General features: G+C 26.9%; 2 protein-coding genes across 4 annotated transcripts in view; one reads left to right on the plus strand and one right to left on the minus strand.

The window, feature by feature from the left end:
* LOC113551956 (histone-lysine N-methyltransferase setd3-like) overlaps nt 1-9,826 on the plus strand; it is a 33,673-nt gene extending 23,847 nt beyond the window's left edge. Inside the window, exons 6-9 of the mRNA XM_026954563.1 lie at nt 2,122-2,239; nt 4,246-4,573; nt 5,035-5,195; nt 9,628-9,826. Of these exons, the coding sequence (XP_026810364.1) occupies nt 2,122-2,239; nt 4,246-4,573; nt 5,035-5,195; nt 9,628-9,744 (724 nt within the window). The 3' untranslated portion in view covers nt 9,745-9,826. The remainder of the gene's footprint in view (nt 1-2,121; nt 2,240-4,245; nt 4,574-5,034; nt 5,196-9,627) is intronic.
* A 632-nt stretch (nt 9,827-10,458) lies between these two features.
* LOC113551786 lies at nt 10,459-14,406 on the minus strand. Of its 3 annotated transcripts, none has more exons than XM_026954267.1 (6): nt 14,227-14,406; nt 13,951-14,153; nt 12,691-12,982; nt 12,542-12,618; nt 11,903-12,166; nt 10,459-11,814 (listed from the first exon to the last, which is right to left on the minus strand). In XM_026954267.1, the coding sequence occupies exons 3-6, from the start codon at nt 12,947-12,949 to the stop codon at nt 10,690-10,692; spliced, it is 1,725 nt and encodes a 574-aa protein (XP_026810068.1). In that variant the 5' UTR covers nt 12,950-12,982; nt 13,951-14,153; nt 14,227-14,406; the 3' UTR covers nt 10,459-10,689. The 3 variants fall into 3 exon arrangements, with proteins under 3 accessions (XP_026810068.1, XP_026810070.1, XP_026810069.1); XM_026954269.1 differs by having other exon boundaries at nt 14,242-14,403; XM_026954268.1 differs by having other exon boundaries at nt 14,262-14,399.
* Nucleotides 14,407-18,952: the final 4,546 nt, after the last annotated feature.

Raw genomic sequence — 18,952 nt, forward strand, 5'->3', positions numbered from 1 at the left:
TGTGCTTGTACGTAAGTGGGAAATAATTGTTGTTTTTATGAATCGTCGGACATGATGATAATTTCAATTATCTTTCCAAAATGTCTGTTTTTTTCGTTTAATTAAATAATTTATGAGTAATTTAAGTTTTTCAAAGAATACGTTTCTAATTCCATTTTCAAAGCAGAATAATTTTCTAAAAATTATACGAAAATAGAATTTTCAACAATTAGTTTACTTATTGTAAGTTACCTATAAGTATTTATATTTAAAGTTTAGTTGATCGGATTAGTGTAAAATATAGAGATACCCTGTAAAATGTTAGTAAACACTAAATTATTACAACAAATTAAATATTTATTTGAAATTCGTTTTCTGTATACAGACATTTTAATTTTAAAAACTTAAGTACTTATCGAAATAATGATTGTTGACTGTAGTAATAGTAATCAATAATAGTAGTAGTAATAGTCATCCAGTATATATGATAATATGTATATATATTACACGCACACATAAATAATATATATATATGAGTTATTATTATAATGGTGTATACATCTGATAAAAAGTCTTTGAATTATTTTAATTTTAATTATTTAGGTGAATTTACAGTTATTCAATCATCTAGGTTTATATACGGTAGCCAGTAGATATTACACAAAAGGCGTAGATGGTTATTTTAGAGTAGATTAATCTACTTACAAATTCTATACGGGCTTATTGTAAACGCGTGTGCCTTAATGCTCAAACAATAAATGCGTTTTAATTAAAATGTTCAACATCAATACAAATATAGCTTTGTCGTTTGGTTATGATAATGATTTGATCTAACACTTATGGCAAAATATTTTTGAATGTTTGATGTAGGTAATGTATGGGTACCTAACGATTAAAAACAATACATTTATATTTTATTATAATATTAATGTTAATATATTCTTATGAAAATATTGAAAACATGGAACTTTAAAAATTATGAATTTTTATAATTTTTTTCCATTTTTCACTCCAAAATTGCATAAATATTTGGTACATCTTAATTATTTTGTAGTAGGTATTATATCTGCTACCCACCACTGGGTGTAAACTGTAAAGGGACCGCTTACTACGTCTACATAGCATTCTACGTTCACCATTTCAAGTGCCTGCCTATCCGTGTAACCATGATATTGCTGTATGTAGGATTAAATGGTTTGTGTTTGAACCTAAAACATATCGCTTCGTGAGACTTGGGCTTTGAGCTATAGAAATTTGGGTGGCAGATAACAGAAAATACCCACCGATCATAGGATTTCCATTGTGATTGGAAATTGTTTTAATACATTTTACATTTTAAAAAAGTCATTATGATAATCGTAATAATTGTCGCTTATAGGTAATATAAATATACATGCTAGTATATATGTTTTATAATTATTATTTTCATAATGAATTTTAGAAGAAAATATTCATTTAAATATACACGTCTTACATTATATAAATATACGTTAATGTGTGCATATTAAAATTCGAATATACAGTGAAACTTCCACTAACGGACACCTCTCAATAGTGAAGGTTTTTTGGGGAACGGGAACATTTTCACTACTTTTTAATAGGAAAACCTCCGAATAACGGACATTATTTTAATAGGAAGTTTTTAAAATAATGGTAAGTCCCTAATCTTTATTTGAAAATAATACATATTCACATTCGTATGTATTCTCGTATTACTATTGAGATTGCACAAATATGGTGTAATTATAAACAGACAAAGTTCACCAATTTTTTCAACCAAAAATAATTTAAAAATACATGTACAGAATTTTGATTTTGATTGTCAAAATATACTTTAAATAATAATAATTAATAATAATTTGTAAAAATATAAAAATGTAATAATTTACAATAAATAATAAATAATATAACACTATACATACATAGTACATTATTATACAAGTAAATTTAAAAAATGTATCCCCTCTGAATAACGGACACCTCCGAATAACAGACAAAATTTTGGTGACCGAGAGTGTCTGCTATTCAAAGGTTTCACTGTTTCGCTGTATCACTTAATTTATTACAGTTAATTTTTTTAATTTGTCAATTTAAAGATTAAAATAAGCAGTCTATAATTGCATTTTATGCATATTGTTTTAGGTGGGCAGTATCGACGCTAATGTCGCGTCAAAATACAGTTCCCAGCTCAGATAACCCGTCCGAAAATGTTAGTGCGCTCATACCGCTTTGGGACATGTTCAACCACCGAAGTGGAAGAGTAAGTAGATTATTATAACTTATTTATTCGTGTAAACAAAAAAGCTGCAACTATGAATATGGATAAATGTTTGGTTGTAGATCTGTTAATAAATGATTATAAATACGAATATATGTTATAATACATTTAATTTTAGAAATCAAGACAGATAGGCCGTGAGCATGTAGATTCGATTAAAATAAAACTGTATTAAAATTGAATTTACCTTTACATAAATGACTATACTCCGAGGTCAACAATACATAACTTTTTGGTTCGGGGTTAGTTTCTATAATATGTAATTCCATCCAAACACATCACGATTTTTTCGTAAAGAATTTGGCTGAGGACGTGTATTTGTTTTTTACTCTTACTATATGACATATGTTATATAATGATACATATTTTGATTCATATAATAATATAATATAAATACAGGTGAATGATCTGTAATGACAAGTTTATAAGACAATAGGTTTTTTTTAAACCGCAAACTTCAATTCGAAGTCAAACTAATTTTTATTTTTGTTTTTTCGTTTGTATATAATATATTATATTATGCATAATGTATACCTACAAATTCTGTTATTGTGATGTAATTTATTCTTTCCTGCGACGTGGTATATGGTTATCTCGCGGTGAGCAAGCAGTGTATTCGTTACGGTTTTATTCGTTGCTATCATAAATGCGACAAGGTCAATTTGCTTTTAATCCATCATTATGATTGAGTCATTTTTAACTTATTATAAATGTAACTTAAACTTCGAGTTGAAGGGGATCGAGTCTCGGCTGCTATTTCCGTCGAGTACCTAATAGCCTGTAGGAAACCAAAAACGAAGAATAAAATCCTGATAAATAACGTACTCACGTCTTAAAAAGCCTGAACAGGCAATACAGTGTTTATAATACAGTTTATCTTGTACATACTACATTTAGAAGTACCAGATGTATGCGCGTATTTAAAATAATTGTACAATTTTAGATTTTTCTCGAAACAATTTCTTGTATTTTATGTAGTGGTGCAATAGCCGTGACCACACATAGTTTGAGGTTATTTCTAAGTGCAAAAATATAACAACTCATCCAGGTTAGTCGTAATTATTATTATTTTATAAGATTGTAAGTTATAACACACTTATACCTATTGCGGTGGGATTTTTTTCTTATTTACTCTTTTATATCATTCGATTATACAATTGCAGGTCTCATATATGGTACCTACATTATGTAATATGAAATACAGAGATCTAACCTAACCTATGGTGATACAAACTATTTTTTTAATTTTAATGAAATCGACATTCAAGTATAGTATCATTAGTGTTTGAATTTATAACATCATGTAATATAAATAATATAATAACTTTATATTTTTTTAATTATGTATAATAATGAACTGAATATAAACTTTTAAACAAATAACAATACAAAATGTATTAAATAAATCAGTAGAATAATAAATAATATGTAATGTATATATATATATATATATATATATATATATACATAATATAATATCTAGTAAAGTTTATTTTTATCAAATTATGTTTAATCATATAGGTTCTAAACTAACATGTATTTAAGTATAATATTACATTAACATTTTCAACAGACACTAGACAGCAGTAATCAGTGATTACTAATCACTAATCATTTGCAAATCACAACCCAGAATGCACTTAAGTAGAAAGTAGAACAAGTATAAGAAACTATACTATTTCAAAATTTTCAAAAATTAATCAGCGCTTAACTGTTTTTATATATATATATATATATATAAAGGATGTTTGAAAAATAAATGTGTATCCCCAAGCAGTCCATATTACATACACATAATGAAACACGTATAGGCACATTACGTCTGTATAATATATAAGTATATACCTAGTTAAAAAAAAATCAGCATTCGAACGAGATCTTTTCTAAAAACAGTGTGAGGGTACCCGAGGGTAATCCCTCGATTAGCTATGTATTATGTCGTAATATGATTTTTTTTTGCCCCGGCGGGGTGGCGTTTACCGGCTCAGCTGTCGACCGATTTCGTCAAGTCAAGTAACGTGTGCGTGTGCTACGCCGACGGAGAATACGCAGCCGACGACCAAGTGTACATATTTTATGGGGTGCGCACCAACGCCGATTTCCTGGTGCACAACGGGTTCGTGTACCCGGACAACGAACACGACGCCGTGAAGATACGGCTGGGGGTCTCCCGGTCTGACCCGCTCTACTCGATCCGGTACCATCTGCTCCAGACGCTCTCGCTTCCCGCCCTCGCCGAGTTCTACATCACGCCCGGCCCGTTTCCCATCGACGGCAAGCTCCTCGCATTCGTTCGCATCTTCAACATGGATCAAAGTATGTACCAATGTACACTTGAATGGTAATATTTTCGGTATACTGAAATACCGGTTAATTGAAAAACAATTCAACGTTCCGGTACATCAAAAATATCGTTCAGTTGAACATTAATGGATTCTGTAAAAGGAACGAAGGAATGTGATGGGTATTTTTGATTTCATTTCAATATTAAAAAAAAAAAATTCCAATAAATATGATAAAAAAAATCGTTATTTTGATAATTTGTTTAAAATTTAATTGTAAAAAAAGAAAAAACATTTTTTGGAATTTTTGCCATTTTATTTGAATTTTCTTATAGATTAATATTTTAAATTCGGTTTAAATTTAATGATTTACCATATGGAGATAGTTTGGGTGATATGAGATGTCTCTGATATACTGATATATATGCGTCCTCTGCACTTCTGGCCGTGTGTTACAATTTAATAACACTGTATCCGTAATTTTGTGTTTGTCAGAAACGTTGGACAATTGGATACAAATGGAAGAGAAACTTTGCCTGAACTTAACACTACTGGACGGTACTCTCGATCCTGCCCTCGAGACTAAGTGCTGGGAATTCTTGCAAGTCAGAATCAATTTATTGATAAAGCAATATCCAGCACCATCGGAAAATGTGGTTAGTATTGTCAATTTTAATAAAATGATATGTTCGGTATCTAGACGATACGAAATTCGTATTTTAATACGTAAATATATGTACTTTATAGGTCAATTGTCAGTATATAGGCTGTAAGCTATAACTAACTAGCTAGGGAGTGGATTTAAATACAAATCGCATTTTTTACTGAATATCCGAAAACATTGCTTTTCCATGCACTAAGTTATTTTCATACATCGAGGAATTAAAAAATGAAATTTTTATTTTACATGTTTTATCATTTTTTTACTTTCCTAAGATTATTACTTTTTAAAGCATTTTTAGTCCATTTCTATATTTTTTAAGTCATTTTCATTTAAGAATGGATAAAATTTTATAAAAATGTATTTAAAATTCATTTTAAAAGAATAAAATTAAATATTATTTATTTTGCTTTGGCATACTTCAATTTGTATTATTTGTTATGTCTTTACCGACCAGATAAATATGACACCGTCGCCATTTATAAATTATTGTTGACAAATATAGACCACTTGGGTATTTATAAACATACACGGAATTAAACAAATAATTTATAAGAGTAAGAATTTTTCAATGTTAAAAAAAATTCCTGTTATGATTGCATTAAATCGTATTTTTTTAACGAATTTTTCTTGTTTTTAGAGAATTTAAATCCGTCTTTGGTTATAACTTATAAATAAGAAAATTGTTTTTTCATTTATGAGCAAAATGTCCGATTACTTACCACACTGGAGTACCCATATACCTATATACCTATATCCTATATCTATTAACGTTGCAATAATATAAAAAGTATTAATACCTACCTATAGTTGTTTTAATAATTATTTTACAATATAAAATCATTTTTTAAATTATTTTTCTAAATAACAATTTTTTTTTTTTATTCTTAATGTATTAAATTAATTTTATTATATATCTAATAATAAATAACAACTAAAAAATGTGGCCCGCCACCAATAAACAATGTTGATATTTCATCGTATTAAAAATGTTTTAAATAACAAATTATTGGGTAGGAAAATTTTGAATTTATCTTTTTCAGTTGGTACGCAATCGCGTCTCGTTTTATTGGATACAAAAATGTAAAAGTGTGCAATCGTGTGCTACACCGTTTAAATCTATTACGTTCGCTAAATATATACGAATTATGATGAATATATAGTACAACTACCTAGCTACCATATGAAAAAACGCCGCCGAATTAATTGTTCAAAACCCGCCGCGGTATTTAATTTTAAACGCTCAATAAGTTCGCTAGCCCGAGTAACTAATAACTATATTGGTTCCAATCAAACTGCCTATACCTACTGATAGTATTACGTATTAATGGGGCGTATATAGTATGCTGCGCGAATGTACTTTTAACGAAAACCATAACTAAAATGTTGATAGCTCGTGCGGTTTTAGAACCAATTATTATATTGGTGGTATATTATATAGGTATACCCACTTGTAATAGGCACTTTATATCGTAGTGGGCTTGGGCAACCCAATACGATCAATAAAAATCATTACGAGACGTAGGTATTGCGTTGGTAATAATTGTATAGTAATTGTGGGATGTAAAGTATTGCAGGTAAAATTGACTTTGTAATAATATATAGCAGGGGTCGGGAACCTTTTCGTAAGAAAGAGCCATTTTTTCAAAAAATTACAAAACTATGATATCCAGGGAGCCGCACAGGTTTGAACAACCTTTTTTTTTAATTGTGATGTATAAATTATTACTTTATTAGTACATAAATTAGAATAAAGATAGTATTATTATTTCATTGAGAAAATGATAGGCAATAAAAACATAAAATTACGTCTTAAATTTAGAAAATATAGAAAAACTTTATTTATCACTATAATAACGCAGGTATAATATAATTTATATTTTACGGATCTCGATTGATAATTATCCAAAGAGCCGCAGGTTCCCGACCCCTGATATATAGCCATATAGGTAGTTTAGCTGCAGTATAGGCTGGACCTCTAATAGTATATTATGTATATTGAATACATCAGCTATAATGCGTCACGTTTACGTGCAAGTCCGTTATCGTCATCGTTATTATTCCGTTTTCGTCCCCATTATACGATAGGTATTAAAACGAAACTAGAAAAAAAATTAATTAATTATTATCATATTATAACTGTTGCTGCAGTTGTGCGGTAGGTATAGATGAGTAGATCGTGGGTATCCATTTCGGCACTAAATATTATGACGCGTTTGCAGTTTATAGTTTTATACTGCACAGTTATTAGGTGTAATACGTTAATTGATTTCGAACGCGTACAGTTCTAATTTATCATAATATTATATACTTCCCTATTATGTTTTTTAAGTAGTAATGCTCAATATTTTTTTATTTTATAAATTATAAGGTTGTGGTCTAATGCGTATTATTGATTGTGTTGTATAGTGTGAAGGTTGATAAATCATAAATGTATAGGTCATAAAACGATTTTGAAATCGTTGTTTAATTTTTACTCAAAAATCAAAATCAACAATTCAAATTTAAATGTAAATTAAAAAAATCATTAATTTTAAATACCTACTTATAATAGTAGTTTAAAATCAGTCTTAATATTTTGAACATACATCATTATGTGTATATAAGGATATTTAACTTATTGTGAAATGATTCAAGTTCTTACAAAATTATTTGAGGATTGATCGATTTTTATTTTAAGTTAGAATTTTGATGATCGTCAAAATTTGACTTTAAACGTTCATAAAATATAATAAGTTTGAGCACGCTAAACTTATTATATATTTTAGGTAAGGATAATTTATGAAAAAATGAAGAATATAGTAATGGTATTACATAATCAAACTTTTAAAAAAAAATTTGATATTTGTCTGTTCTATAGAAAAACAATAAATATTTCAACCGTATAAAATTGTTTTTGCAGGTTTATTAAGTTTTTTCATTTATTTTTTTAAAATTCTACCTTACTTTTTTTCATTAGTCTTCGTCGACGAATCAAATAGCGCATACGTACTTACCGATCATAAACTGTACGAATTCTCGATATTAGTGTTGTTCTCAACCGGCTGACATGGACACAGTGTCACAATTTAAGGGTGATACAAAATCCTTGAGGAAAAAAAGGGAATTTTTAAATTTTTCGAATGCTACTATTCCTACTGTTATATACTTATATAATACCCACCACTCACTCCATAAGCGTGTCCAGAAGTTTTTCGCAGGGGGTGCAATATTAACCATTACCATTAGAATTCAATACACCCAATAATAAGTTGTCTGTGTAGTATGAGTGGTTGTGCCTGATCTCGCAGGGAGTGCAAGTGCATACCCCCCCCCCTTGGACACGGTTATGACTCAATAACAATACGGATTCATATCCAGCTAGTTATACAATATACATCGTACTGATCGAACGATATGCAGATATAGACTATATTATTATTATGAAGCATTTATGTTCGCTTGAATGCTTTCTGATGTTCAGTATTTGAGTTATTCAGTCTAATAATAATTTTCTAACAATTTTATTTATGAAGATTAGTTCTTGTGTAACGCAAACAAAAATTCGAATAAATAAAAATTTAATTATGTTAAAAAAAATAAATGTGTCGACGAAATTGATATAGTTACCTAATATGCAGCAGTTATTTGGGGAAACATGTAGTAGCATTGATAATAAATATTATATTAATATATATTTATAATCAATGGTAGTAGGTACTAATAGTCTATAACGTAAAATTAATCAGAATAAAAAAAGTTATATTCAGTCCAAAAACATATTTATTTAAAGAACTAATTTTTTTTTAAATATTTTAATTGATTAAATATTTTGAAATTCATACCATATCTAAAAAAATAGTATTATAAAATTTAGAATAGTTATTGTCAAATTTGTTGTTACATAAATTATAATCCTATTTTCAGTAAACTTTTTAGTTTTTCTTATTATTAAGAAAAGTATGTGAAATTGTTAACTATTGACTTCTTTAAAGTACCAACTTATAGATTTAATTTGCTATCAGCAACAATCCTTAAAGTTGAAGTAACAGCATTTTTTCTATTTAAAGTGTTTTTAGACACCAGAGTAAAAAAAAAAAAATCATTGTAAATCCTATTCATTCATTATTCATCCAGATTCTAAAACTTATGGTAATTTAATTATAATTTGCTTATTATTCATTATCAAATTAATGTTTAGAATCCCGTTCCATCATTGTTATATTTTTTAAAAACAATTTAATTTTTACCTTCTAGGCCACAGATCTAAATTTAAACTCATCATCACTTGTTTTATGACTGACAACTCGGTTAAAGCACAGAAAACAATAAATTATTGTAGTTATCAGTTACTCATATTATATTAATTTAGAATTAGATAACATATAATTATTTCCTTATTTGATTTTTAATATTATTAATTAATTATAAACAATTTTTTTATTTAGGACAATCTGTCTAAATTTCAACAGCTGGCCCATACTCAGATACAACTGGAATTGGACATATTGAAAAATGCCTTGGAATATGTTAAACAACACTTGGATATTATGTTAAAGCCATAATCACATTTTTAAATACTATATTATTATAATTATCTAAATAATAAAATCTAATTTAAGGACTTTCAAGTAAAGTATATTTTTTTTCAAGACTATTTGAATTTCATAAATTTACTATAAATAAAATAATTGTTTTTTTAAAAAAATATTTATTATTAAATAACACACAGCACACATCTTAATATTGTTATATTTTTATTTGGATTTCTGTAAATCTCTTATACTATTTAAAATGGAAGTATGGAAATATATTATTAATTGTACACTACGGCACTGTGCTTTAGATTTTTGGTTATAAGTTAGATTTCCCATAAATATAATAGATAATTTCAATTTGATATAATATGCATTATTTGGCATACATATAAAACATGTACGGAATTGCCCTTTTCATTAAAAAAAAAAAAAAATAAATATTATTAATGTAACTAAAATAATTAATTGTGATAACTTTTCTTCTAATCAATATTCAAATTTTTCTTTTATTTAAGTGGTGAAAAAAAATGCTAACAGTGATTAAAACAAAATTTGAGCTGATTGCATTTATCAATTCTTTCTATTACATTACCTTGCATATTTTAAATGTTCTAAAATCAAAACAGATTAAATAGTTTTTAACTGCTTTTATTCATACAACAAATAGTTGATAATTAATAGCAAATTTTATTAAATAATAAATATGATAATACAATTTAATATAATAACACTTATAAATAATATAACAAATTTTAATAAAAAATACAAAAGTTATTAAAAACTCACTTTTTTTTATTTTTTAGCTTAGTCTGCTTAGTTTAGTAATGTTAAATAGTCCATTCTATTACCCTGTGATCAAATATAATTTTAAGATTTACCATGCAAACCAATCAACTAATTAAGTATAGTTTAAATACTAAACATAAATTAGATGAAAGTTTAAGATCAATCTATCAGAAAATACATTTTGCATTATATTTCATTAATCATTTCAAATACTCTTGCAAATTCATCATAAGCATTAATACTTAAGGCTTGACATAATGTTTCTGATGTGTCTTGCATTGACCATCCACGATTAATTCTCTCAATGGAATCTTGCACTAAATCTACTCGTATGGATGGAGATTTTTTACCATTTTTTTCGCCAACACACTGCAATAACAATAAGGACAAAACACCATTCATCCTTTTTAAGGTATTTATTTCATCTGGATCTTTCCATGCACCATTTTGATTAAGATCTTTCAATAATCTTGTCCTCTCTCTTAAAAGTTTATTGATCTTAAGACTTCTGTTTTCACAACCTTTGCATGGAATTATTACTTGGCATCCCTTATCTTGACTTAATGAACCTTTATCTGTATTTAAAGGCATGCATAGACTTTCATTGTTTTTTAATAGTTTCTCACACTTATTATCACTATCAATTTTATGAATTAAATTATTTATAGATACACATTTTAAATGCTTATGAGTGTTTTTGGTTTCTTTAGAGTCCGTGACTATAATCACTTCAGTGTTATTTCCTTTACCTTCTTCCTCATATGAAGACAGATCTATATGGCTAGCTTCATCTTCCGTAACAATAATAATTTCTTCTTCCTCGTCGGGAATCGTTTTATCCAAATGTGTATTTGTTACATTATTGACTATTTGTGGTAGAGCATGTAACATAAGTCCGCCTTTAACATGTGTTACTTGAATATTTTGATTAATTTCCTGAGTTAATCTATTAATAAATGGCGATTCTAAATGTTCTGTATTTAAGTTTAGAGCTGTAGATACTTTCTTTTTTTTAGAAGGAGGATAGGTTATTGGGTTATCTATTGATTTTAACAATTTTAATTTATCTCCAAGTTTCGCATTTGAATTAATTTTTGGAGAAAAAAAACCTGGGTACTTGGTTACCATGCCATTCAGATGACCCTTTTCATTTTTTTGTTGCTCCTCATAGTCTGCTAACAATTTATCCACAAGCTTTTTACGTTCTGTCCTTGACAACTCATCTTCAACATTTTTAATATTTTCATTTATAATTCCACCATTTAATGTTGGTACTGCATCTTTTTTCAGTACTTTTATTGGATATGATGACTTTAAAAACATATTATTTTAATAATGATATTAATTAAGTGGTTAAATTTTAGATTAGAAATTTATACCAAATCATAATATACTTTACCTCATTAGTATATTTGTTTTCATAATTATCTTTGTTGAAATGCTCTGAACATATTTGAAAATTTTGATATTCATCCGAAATAGTTTTATAATTATTACAGAACTTCAACCATTTCTCTAATATTACAGTATCAGTTGGAAATTTATGGAACATTATTTTACTGTTGCTCATCTGATTTGGCTCATCTGATCCACTATACATAATATTATTACAATTGGAAACAGCACAGCATTTTTGTACATCATATTTATTATTAAACTGCAACTGTTAAAAAGAAAATTTAATGAAATAAAAAATATGAAACAATTGTATTTTCAATATTAGGGGAGAACAGCTTATATAATCTTACATGTTTTACATTTTAAACCCAACAATATAATTTTTTTTTTCTATTTGTTCTGCTAGAGAACGTTTCTCCCCTCATACAAATAAATGACTAAGTCCTGAGATTAAATTCCCTCCAACGTGCTGTATCTAGTATGTAGATCAAGGTAATTTCACGTGTGTGGAATGTGCTATGTCTAACCGTCTAGGTTTTCTAATGTGAATATCAAGAATTGACAATTTTAGATAGCTGCCAGGTTACATTTTCTCACAGAGCACATTGAAATATGTATTTTAATGTTATACTATACTTACACTTGCATTTGGATTATTAACTTCATTTGTTAATTTTTCTTCTTCTGAAGCATTAGACAAATTAATGGATGGAATAGCTGAAATAATTTTACACACTTTTAAAATAGGTTATTAATTTTATAGTATTTTAGATGGACATATTCACAAACCAGTTCTTTTCAGTTGTCTTTTAACTTTAATGTTAAGTAATTGTTCTTTTAAACTATTACATTCAAAGTCATCAGGAACAAAATGTTTGGAACAGACATAAGATGTATCTGCATTAAACTTAAATGGTTGTTTAATATTGTTCATCCAAGCATTACGTCGTTGTGTATTTTTTGGAAAAATATGATAAGACACATCTTTTTCATGTTGCTTTGTAGCTTTCAAATTGTTACTACAGCCAATTATAATACACCAAGGCATGACGATTATAATTCATAAGCAATATAAAATTATCTGAAACAAAAAATTAACATGAAAACTAATATTTCTAATTTGTTATAATTTATTATTCAAAGTTAATTGTAATAGTATATTTTAAACTATACATTTTGCTATTCCAATGTTTTATGGGCCCACAGAAAAAATACAATCTATAAGTACATATTATACTCTTAAAAGCTGTATTATCATAGATATAAACTAATCATCTAAATAATAACAAAGTTAAGAATGAACGTGTTTAATATACAAGTATTACAATTATTATTTATTTTTTTTTTAAAAAAATATTGAAATGTTATAACAATATTAAAAAGTTTAGTGAAGCCGTTGATAACTGGCTATTTATAAATATAAAAATTAAAAATATGTAGATAAAATAGTAAGTAAGTAGTAAATATTAAAAACTTTTGTTATTTTTAATCAATATAACAAGTCTTTGAACACATTTTACTCTTTCGGGAATTTGAAATATTTATTTTTTATAGTTATAAGTATGCATAACCTTTTACTATTCTTAAATGTCGGCATAGCATAAAAAATAAGTTTATAATATTAAACAATTGTGGTTACACGATGGCAAGAAATACAATTTTAAACAATTTTCAATTTCCTCTTATTTATAATTAACAATTATTAAATTTATTTCAAGTTTAATTATATGTATTTAATTAAAGGTAACTTGTTAATTGTTATGGATACTTTTAATATGTATAAATATATAAATATATATATATACAAATTAATTAATTTTAACTTTTAAAAACGTTTATGCACAGCATTTCAATTTAAAATAGTAGTAGGTAGTAGCAACAAAAAAAGTAGCAATAGCATTGCAATTTGGAATGATATTTTAGATTTAATCTTCTCCGTGATTATACTTTTAAATAGCGATTATTATTATAGTAGTGTGTTGAGGTACATTAGATTATAATAAATGATTTAACGATGTCGTTATTTAATATAATATTTATTATAATTACTTATACGGGCACGTGATATTTTGGCAATACACAAAATATGAAAACCGTGGCCAATAACACTGAAGCACTGTTAACCTAGATAACAGCGGACGCATTAATTACGGTTGTGCGTGAATCTGTTCAATCTGGACGATTTGAACTTATCACCAGCTAATGAACGAAGTACAGCGTTTGAATCAACGGTAACAACGATCTCACCGAAACTGTAACAAAGATCGCGGTAAGTGTGTAGATATTTAGTTGTCGATGTTATATAAATTTAATTTTATTAGTTACAAATTGATCATGAACCGTAATTATCGTGTACTGACTGTTATATCGTCGGAAGTAGTAAGTACAACGTTTAAAAAATGTACAGAATTAACAAAAATAAAATTATTAATTTGGATTTCAGTGTTCGATAAGGCAGTCGTCAGAAAACGAAAAAACAACTAACACCACACACACCACACTGACGTCACAAAATGTCCGAAAACAGATGTGTAGTATTTACCACGGTTTAAGATAATATATTATCTTAAACCGTGGTGATAGCACGGACAGTAGTGATAACATTTCTCAATGGTGATAACATGTTGCACCATATTTATATATATATATATATTTATATTGTATATAATAATAATAAACTAAATAAACTAAATCCAGTGACAGTATTTTCTCATTGGCGAGTGGTTAGTGGTTACCATGGTTTTAAGATTATTGTGGTTACTGTGGCACAACGGAACTACGTAACAATAAATTATTATAGTTAATAATTATAAGTATTACACTTGCATTTGTATGGTTTCTAGTGTTCTAACCACAGAGTAATAATAGTTTTATACTATTCTTATTACCCTATGGATCTAACTATTGTTTATTTTACACGAAAAATTAAAATCTGCTCTCAAGCTCTCATTTGTTAATCGTTCGCGTGTGTTGAATAATTGTGATAGAATAATGTCCAACTATTACTACGATTAATACGATTTATGGTATACCTACTTAAATAGGTGAATTTTTTCGTGTCTACAACCACGAGTCCACGAACCATTACTTATCCCTAACCATTATTTACGTGAGACGATAAAGTGAAAAATGATAAAATCAATAGGTATCTTTTGTCTTTTGGATCTACAACCGTGAAAATATTCAAATCATAAACATAATACATACGTAAATATTAAACTTGTCGATGTGTGGTTACAGGTGATTAACATTTAAACTACTTGTGCAATATAATATGCCTATTGTCAACCACTATGTCCACAATGGTGTAGCCAGAGGGCAGAGGGTTAGTCAAATGGGTCCGGGCCTACCAAATTTTCTTCAAAAACAAAATTTTCACATTTTATTGAACGTGTCTATAGTTATTTATATGACTGAAATTAAAATTTCCATTAAAATATCGGGTATAATTCAGAAAAAAACGTCTAGCTACGCCATTGTGGTATACACAGTTATTGTGATCAAGTAAAGAACACAAAAAATTATGGATAACAATTGATATATTGTTATTAATTATAATAAAACACATTATTTTTTATACATTTAATCTGTATTAGTATTAATAGTATTATTATTTTGAATAAATTAATAGGTATCAATAAGGATGACCCCATAGAGTGTAGAAGGCAGGCATTGCAAGCGCCTTAACAGGTAATTTTTATTAATTAATCTATTTCTATATCAATAATATAACGTAAAATAGTATGCATATTGCATAATATAATTTTATTAATATTTAACTCGTTTTAAGTTATTTATAAACATTTTAAATTTTCCAATTTTTCATAAATTTTGATAAAAAATTATTCGCTGTGTAAAAATGCTTGAAAATTTACGTAATACAAAGTTCCTGATTAGTAGTTCATACAATCATACTGAAGTCAAAATATCTAAAAATATAAGCATAATTTTTTTCGTACACATTTTAAATTCAAATTATGTCACAATTACATGCTTGTTTTAATCTATAAATAACAATGTTCATTATTTTGTTATACCTAGTTTAAAAACATTATTTGTGGAGGGGACACTTATACGTATATTATTATAATATTATACAAATACAATGATATTTACAAATGCAATGCTTTTGGAAAAAAATAATTTAAACTACTGTATTAAGTAAAATAAATTATTTTACCTCAGCAATATGTATATAAAAATAAAATATGAAATATGTACATATACTTAGTGATATAAGTGATACGTAGATTATCTTTAAAACTTTTAATACGTACAACTCATAAACTACTATCCCTAAATTCGATTTTTATGTACCAAAATACTCAGAAAAATAGACTGCTTTGGGATACGAAATTAAAACTGTATGTTGTCATTCCAAAAAGTAAACAACTTAAAAATTATAAGGAAAAAAAATATAATTTTTTAATAAAAGCGTTGTTTTTTTAACAACTTGAAACTATGTAAAAAAATGTTTTCAAAAATATGAATATTTTTTGAAATAATGAGTGGTTCATGATAAAAGAATACCTAGATATACTAATTATTTTTAATACGCATAAAAAATGAAATTGGTGAATATTTTACTTGATTTATGAATTTTGTATTGTTATAAATAGTCGTAAAAATTCAATATTGTATGTAGATTACTGATTAGATTAATATATATATTTTTTGAAAAACCATGCTTTAATTGGATTGTAGTTTGATAGAATCATAATCAATAACGATACTTATTAAAAAACTTAATCGAGTCCTACTCAACTAAATACAGAAATAAAGGTACACGAGACACGACCTATGTAATATATTAATTGAAATTATATACATAAAACTATAGGTTATTTAAATAGAAAATAATGAAAAGGTTCATTTGCAGGTTTATCATCAATGTTTACTTATTTTATATTATAACACTATATTAGTACCTACGTGGCTACGTCATACTGATACAGCGATGTATAACGAGTATGTCAACTGTACTGCAGCCTATTTTGAATGATTGAAAGAATACGTCTGCTATAGGCGGGCCGCACAAGCATCTATTAAAGATAATAGTTTGATGGGTTTGAGCAATTATCTAATTCATGTAGTCCTCAATGATTTTAATCGAGCAATCCATTACTCCTTTCCCTGCTATTATCAATCCTTAACTATGACTTTGGAGGCTGTGCTAAAATATCTAACCTAATGGTTTTTTGTTTATTTTTATTTTTTCACTTTCGAAACAAAACATTAAATGTGATAAATCTGGGAAGAATAAAGGCTTCATCAGACCATGGTTTTAAGTTTGTAACTTTTCCTGATATTTTATTATTAACAAATATGAGGTAGGTATATTATCCTCTAAGATAAAAACATCGACTGTTTAGCATCCTTGTCTTATAGGTGTGTTGTATACTTTCATAATTTGGTAGTCTCCGTAGACGTGTCTCTAAGTAATAAGACTATATACTACTATAGTATTGAATACCCGTGTAGCTTTATTATTTTTAGTAAGGTGGACACTGCAGGTCACGTGTATTTCTTGGCGTCTGATTCATCGCTTCATAATGTAAAGATTGCCGTATATTGGTTCTTAGATAGAGCACAGCAAATATGCCGAGTGTGAAGAACGGTGGATAGGGTTGCCTGCTGCAAAGTGTCCCCAGACTAAAGTTTTCTCGTAAGCATCGTGGTATACTTATTATATAATGACCGACGTGTGCTTGGGATAGGGTGTGTGAAAACTAAAAACAAATTAATTTAATTAAAAAAAAAACATCATTGTAAAATCAAATCAATATATTTCATCGCTTTTTTCAAAGTTCAAAATAAAGTGGCAAGACTTAAACAATTTGTTCCAAATATTTTTAACGGCTAATGTGATGAATGTGTTTTAGAATTTTTTGAGTAAGTACCTTAATGTGGTAACTATTGTTAATAATTAGATTTCATAAATAAAATTAACTTATTATTTATTACTTCATATAAGAATTCAATTCAGCTTAAAAATTATACAAAATATTAATAATGAATAATTTACATTTAAATTTTGATGAAATAAAACGAATATTTTAAGAAAAATTTTCTTCACTACAGCTATAGGAATCGTTAGTTAAAAAAACAAATTGAGATATAAAAAATGAAAATAAACAGAATCAATATTAGAATTTCAAAACTTTAACTCTAACCCCAGAATATTGTAGTTCAATAATTATTATAAATAATGATATACAAGATAATTTGAAAGCTAATTTTAAGAAAATATAAAATTTAAAATGAATTAACACGGATTTTAAAAATATAAACACTGTAGAAATGACAAATTTAAAGAAAGAAAACGAATTTAAAAAATTTAAATTACAATAAATGGTCTTAACAATGGTAATTGCGCGTAATTTTAATCATAAAAAGAAATTTGTTAATAATATGCATACGAATAACCCTTATCAGAGTTTTAACAACTGTCCAAATATTGCATTCAATAATAGGTGTAATTATTATCCATATAATAAGTATTAAGTATACAAAATTTTAATAACTATAATGCTAATAATATTTTTTTTTATTCCAAATTAATGTATAAATAATAGTTACTATAGTAAAATTTCAATCCAAAAAGTACATATTATTCCAAACAATTAAATTATGTAATAGATAATGGCTATACAAAATCAAAGTGGATTAATCGCCATAAGAATATCATGTTCTAAACATGCGTGATCAAAATAAAAAAATTACTACGGAAATAATAACTATAATCAAGTTTTTAATATTAATGAACATAATATTATTTTCAATTTTATAATTATTAAATTCTATAGAATAATATAAATGTACAGATTTTTTAATGGTAGCTAATGATTATTTGCAATCTACTCGTTGTCAATGTCGGGGTTCTAATGTCATAAAATGATTTGTTCTATTTTTGATTCAACATTATACAATCATTATTTTGAACCAAAATAATTTTTTTTCTAAGATAAAAGTTAAATTATTATTTGTTTCAACAATTAAAAAAAAAAAAAAAAAAAATTGTTCTATTCGACGACGGTATTGATATGAAGTT

Source organism: Rhopalosiphum maidis, chromosome 2, assembly GCF_003676215.2.
Source record: "Rhopalosiphum maidis isolate BTI-1 chromosome 2, ASM367621v3, whole genome shotgun sequence".
Lineage (NCBI taxonomy): Eukaryota > Metazoa > Arthropoda > Insecta > Hemiptera > Aphididae > Rhopalosiphum > Rhopalosiphum maidis.

Bases quoted from the DNA above. Each gene is read 5' to 3' on its own strand.
- LOC113551786 (XM_026954267.1), bottom strand. From the start codon at position 12,949: ATGCCTTGGTGTATTATAATTGGCTGTAGTAACAATTTGAAAGCTACA. The intron at 12,619-12,690 runs GTTTGTGAATAT...AAATTATTTCAG, and splicing joins AAGACAACTGAAAAGAACTG to CTATTCCATCCATTAATTTG. The intron at 12,167-12,541 runs GTAAGTATAGTA...TCTTTTTAACAG, and splicing joins TTAATAATCCAAATGCAAGT to TTGCAGTTTAATAATAAATA.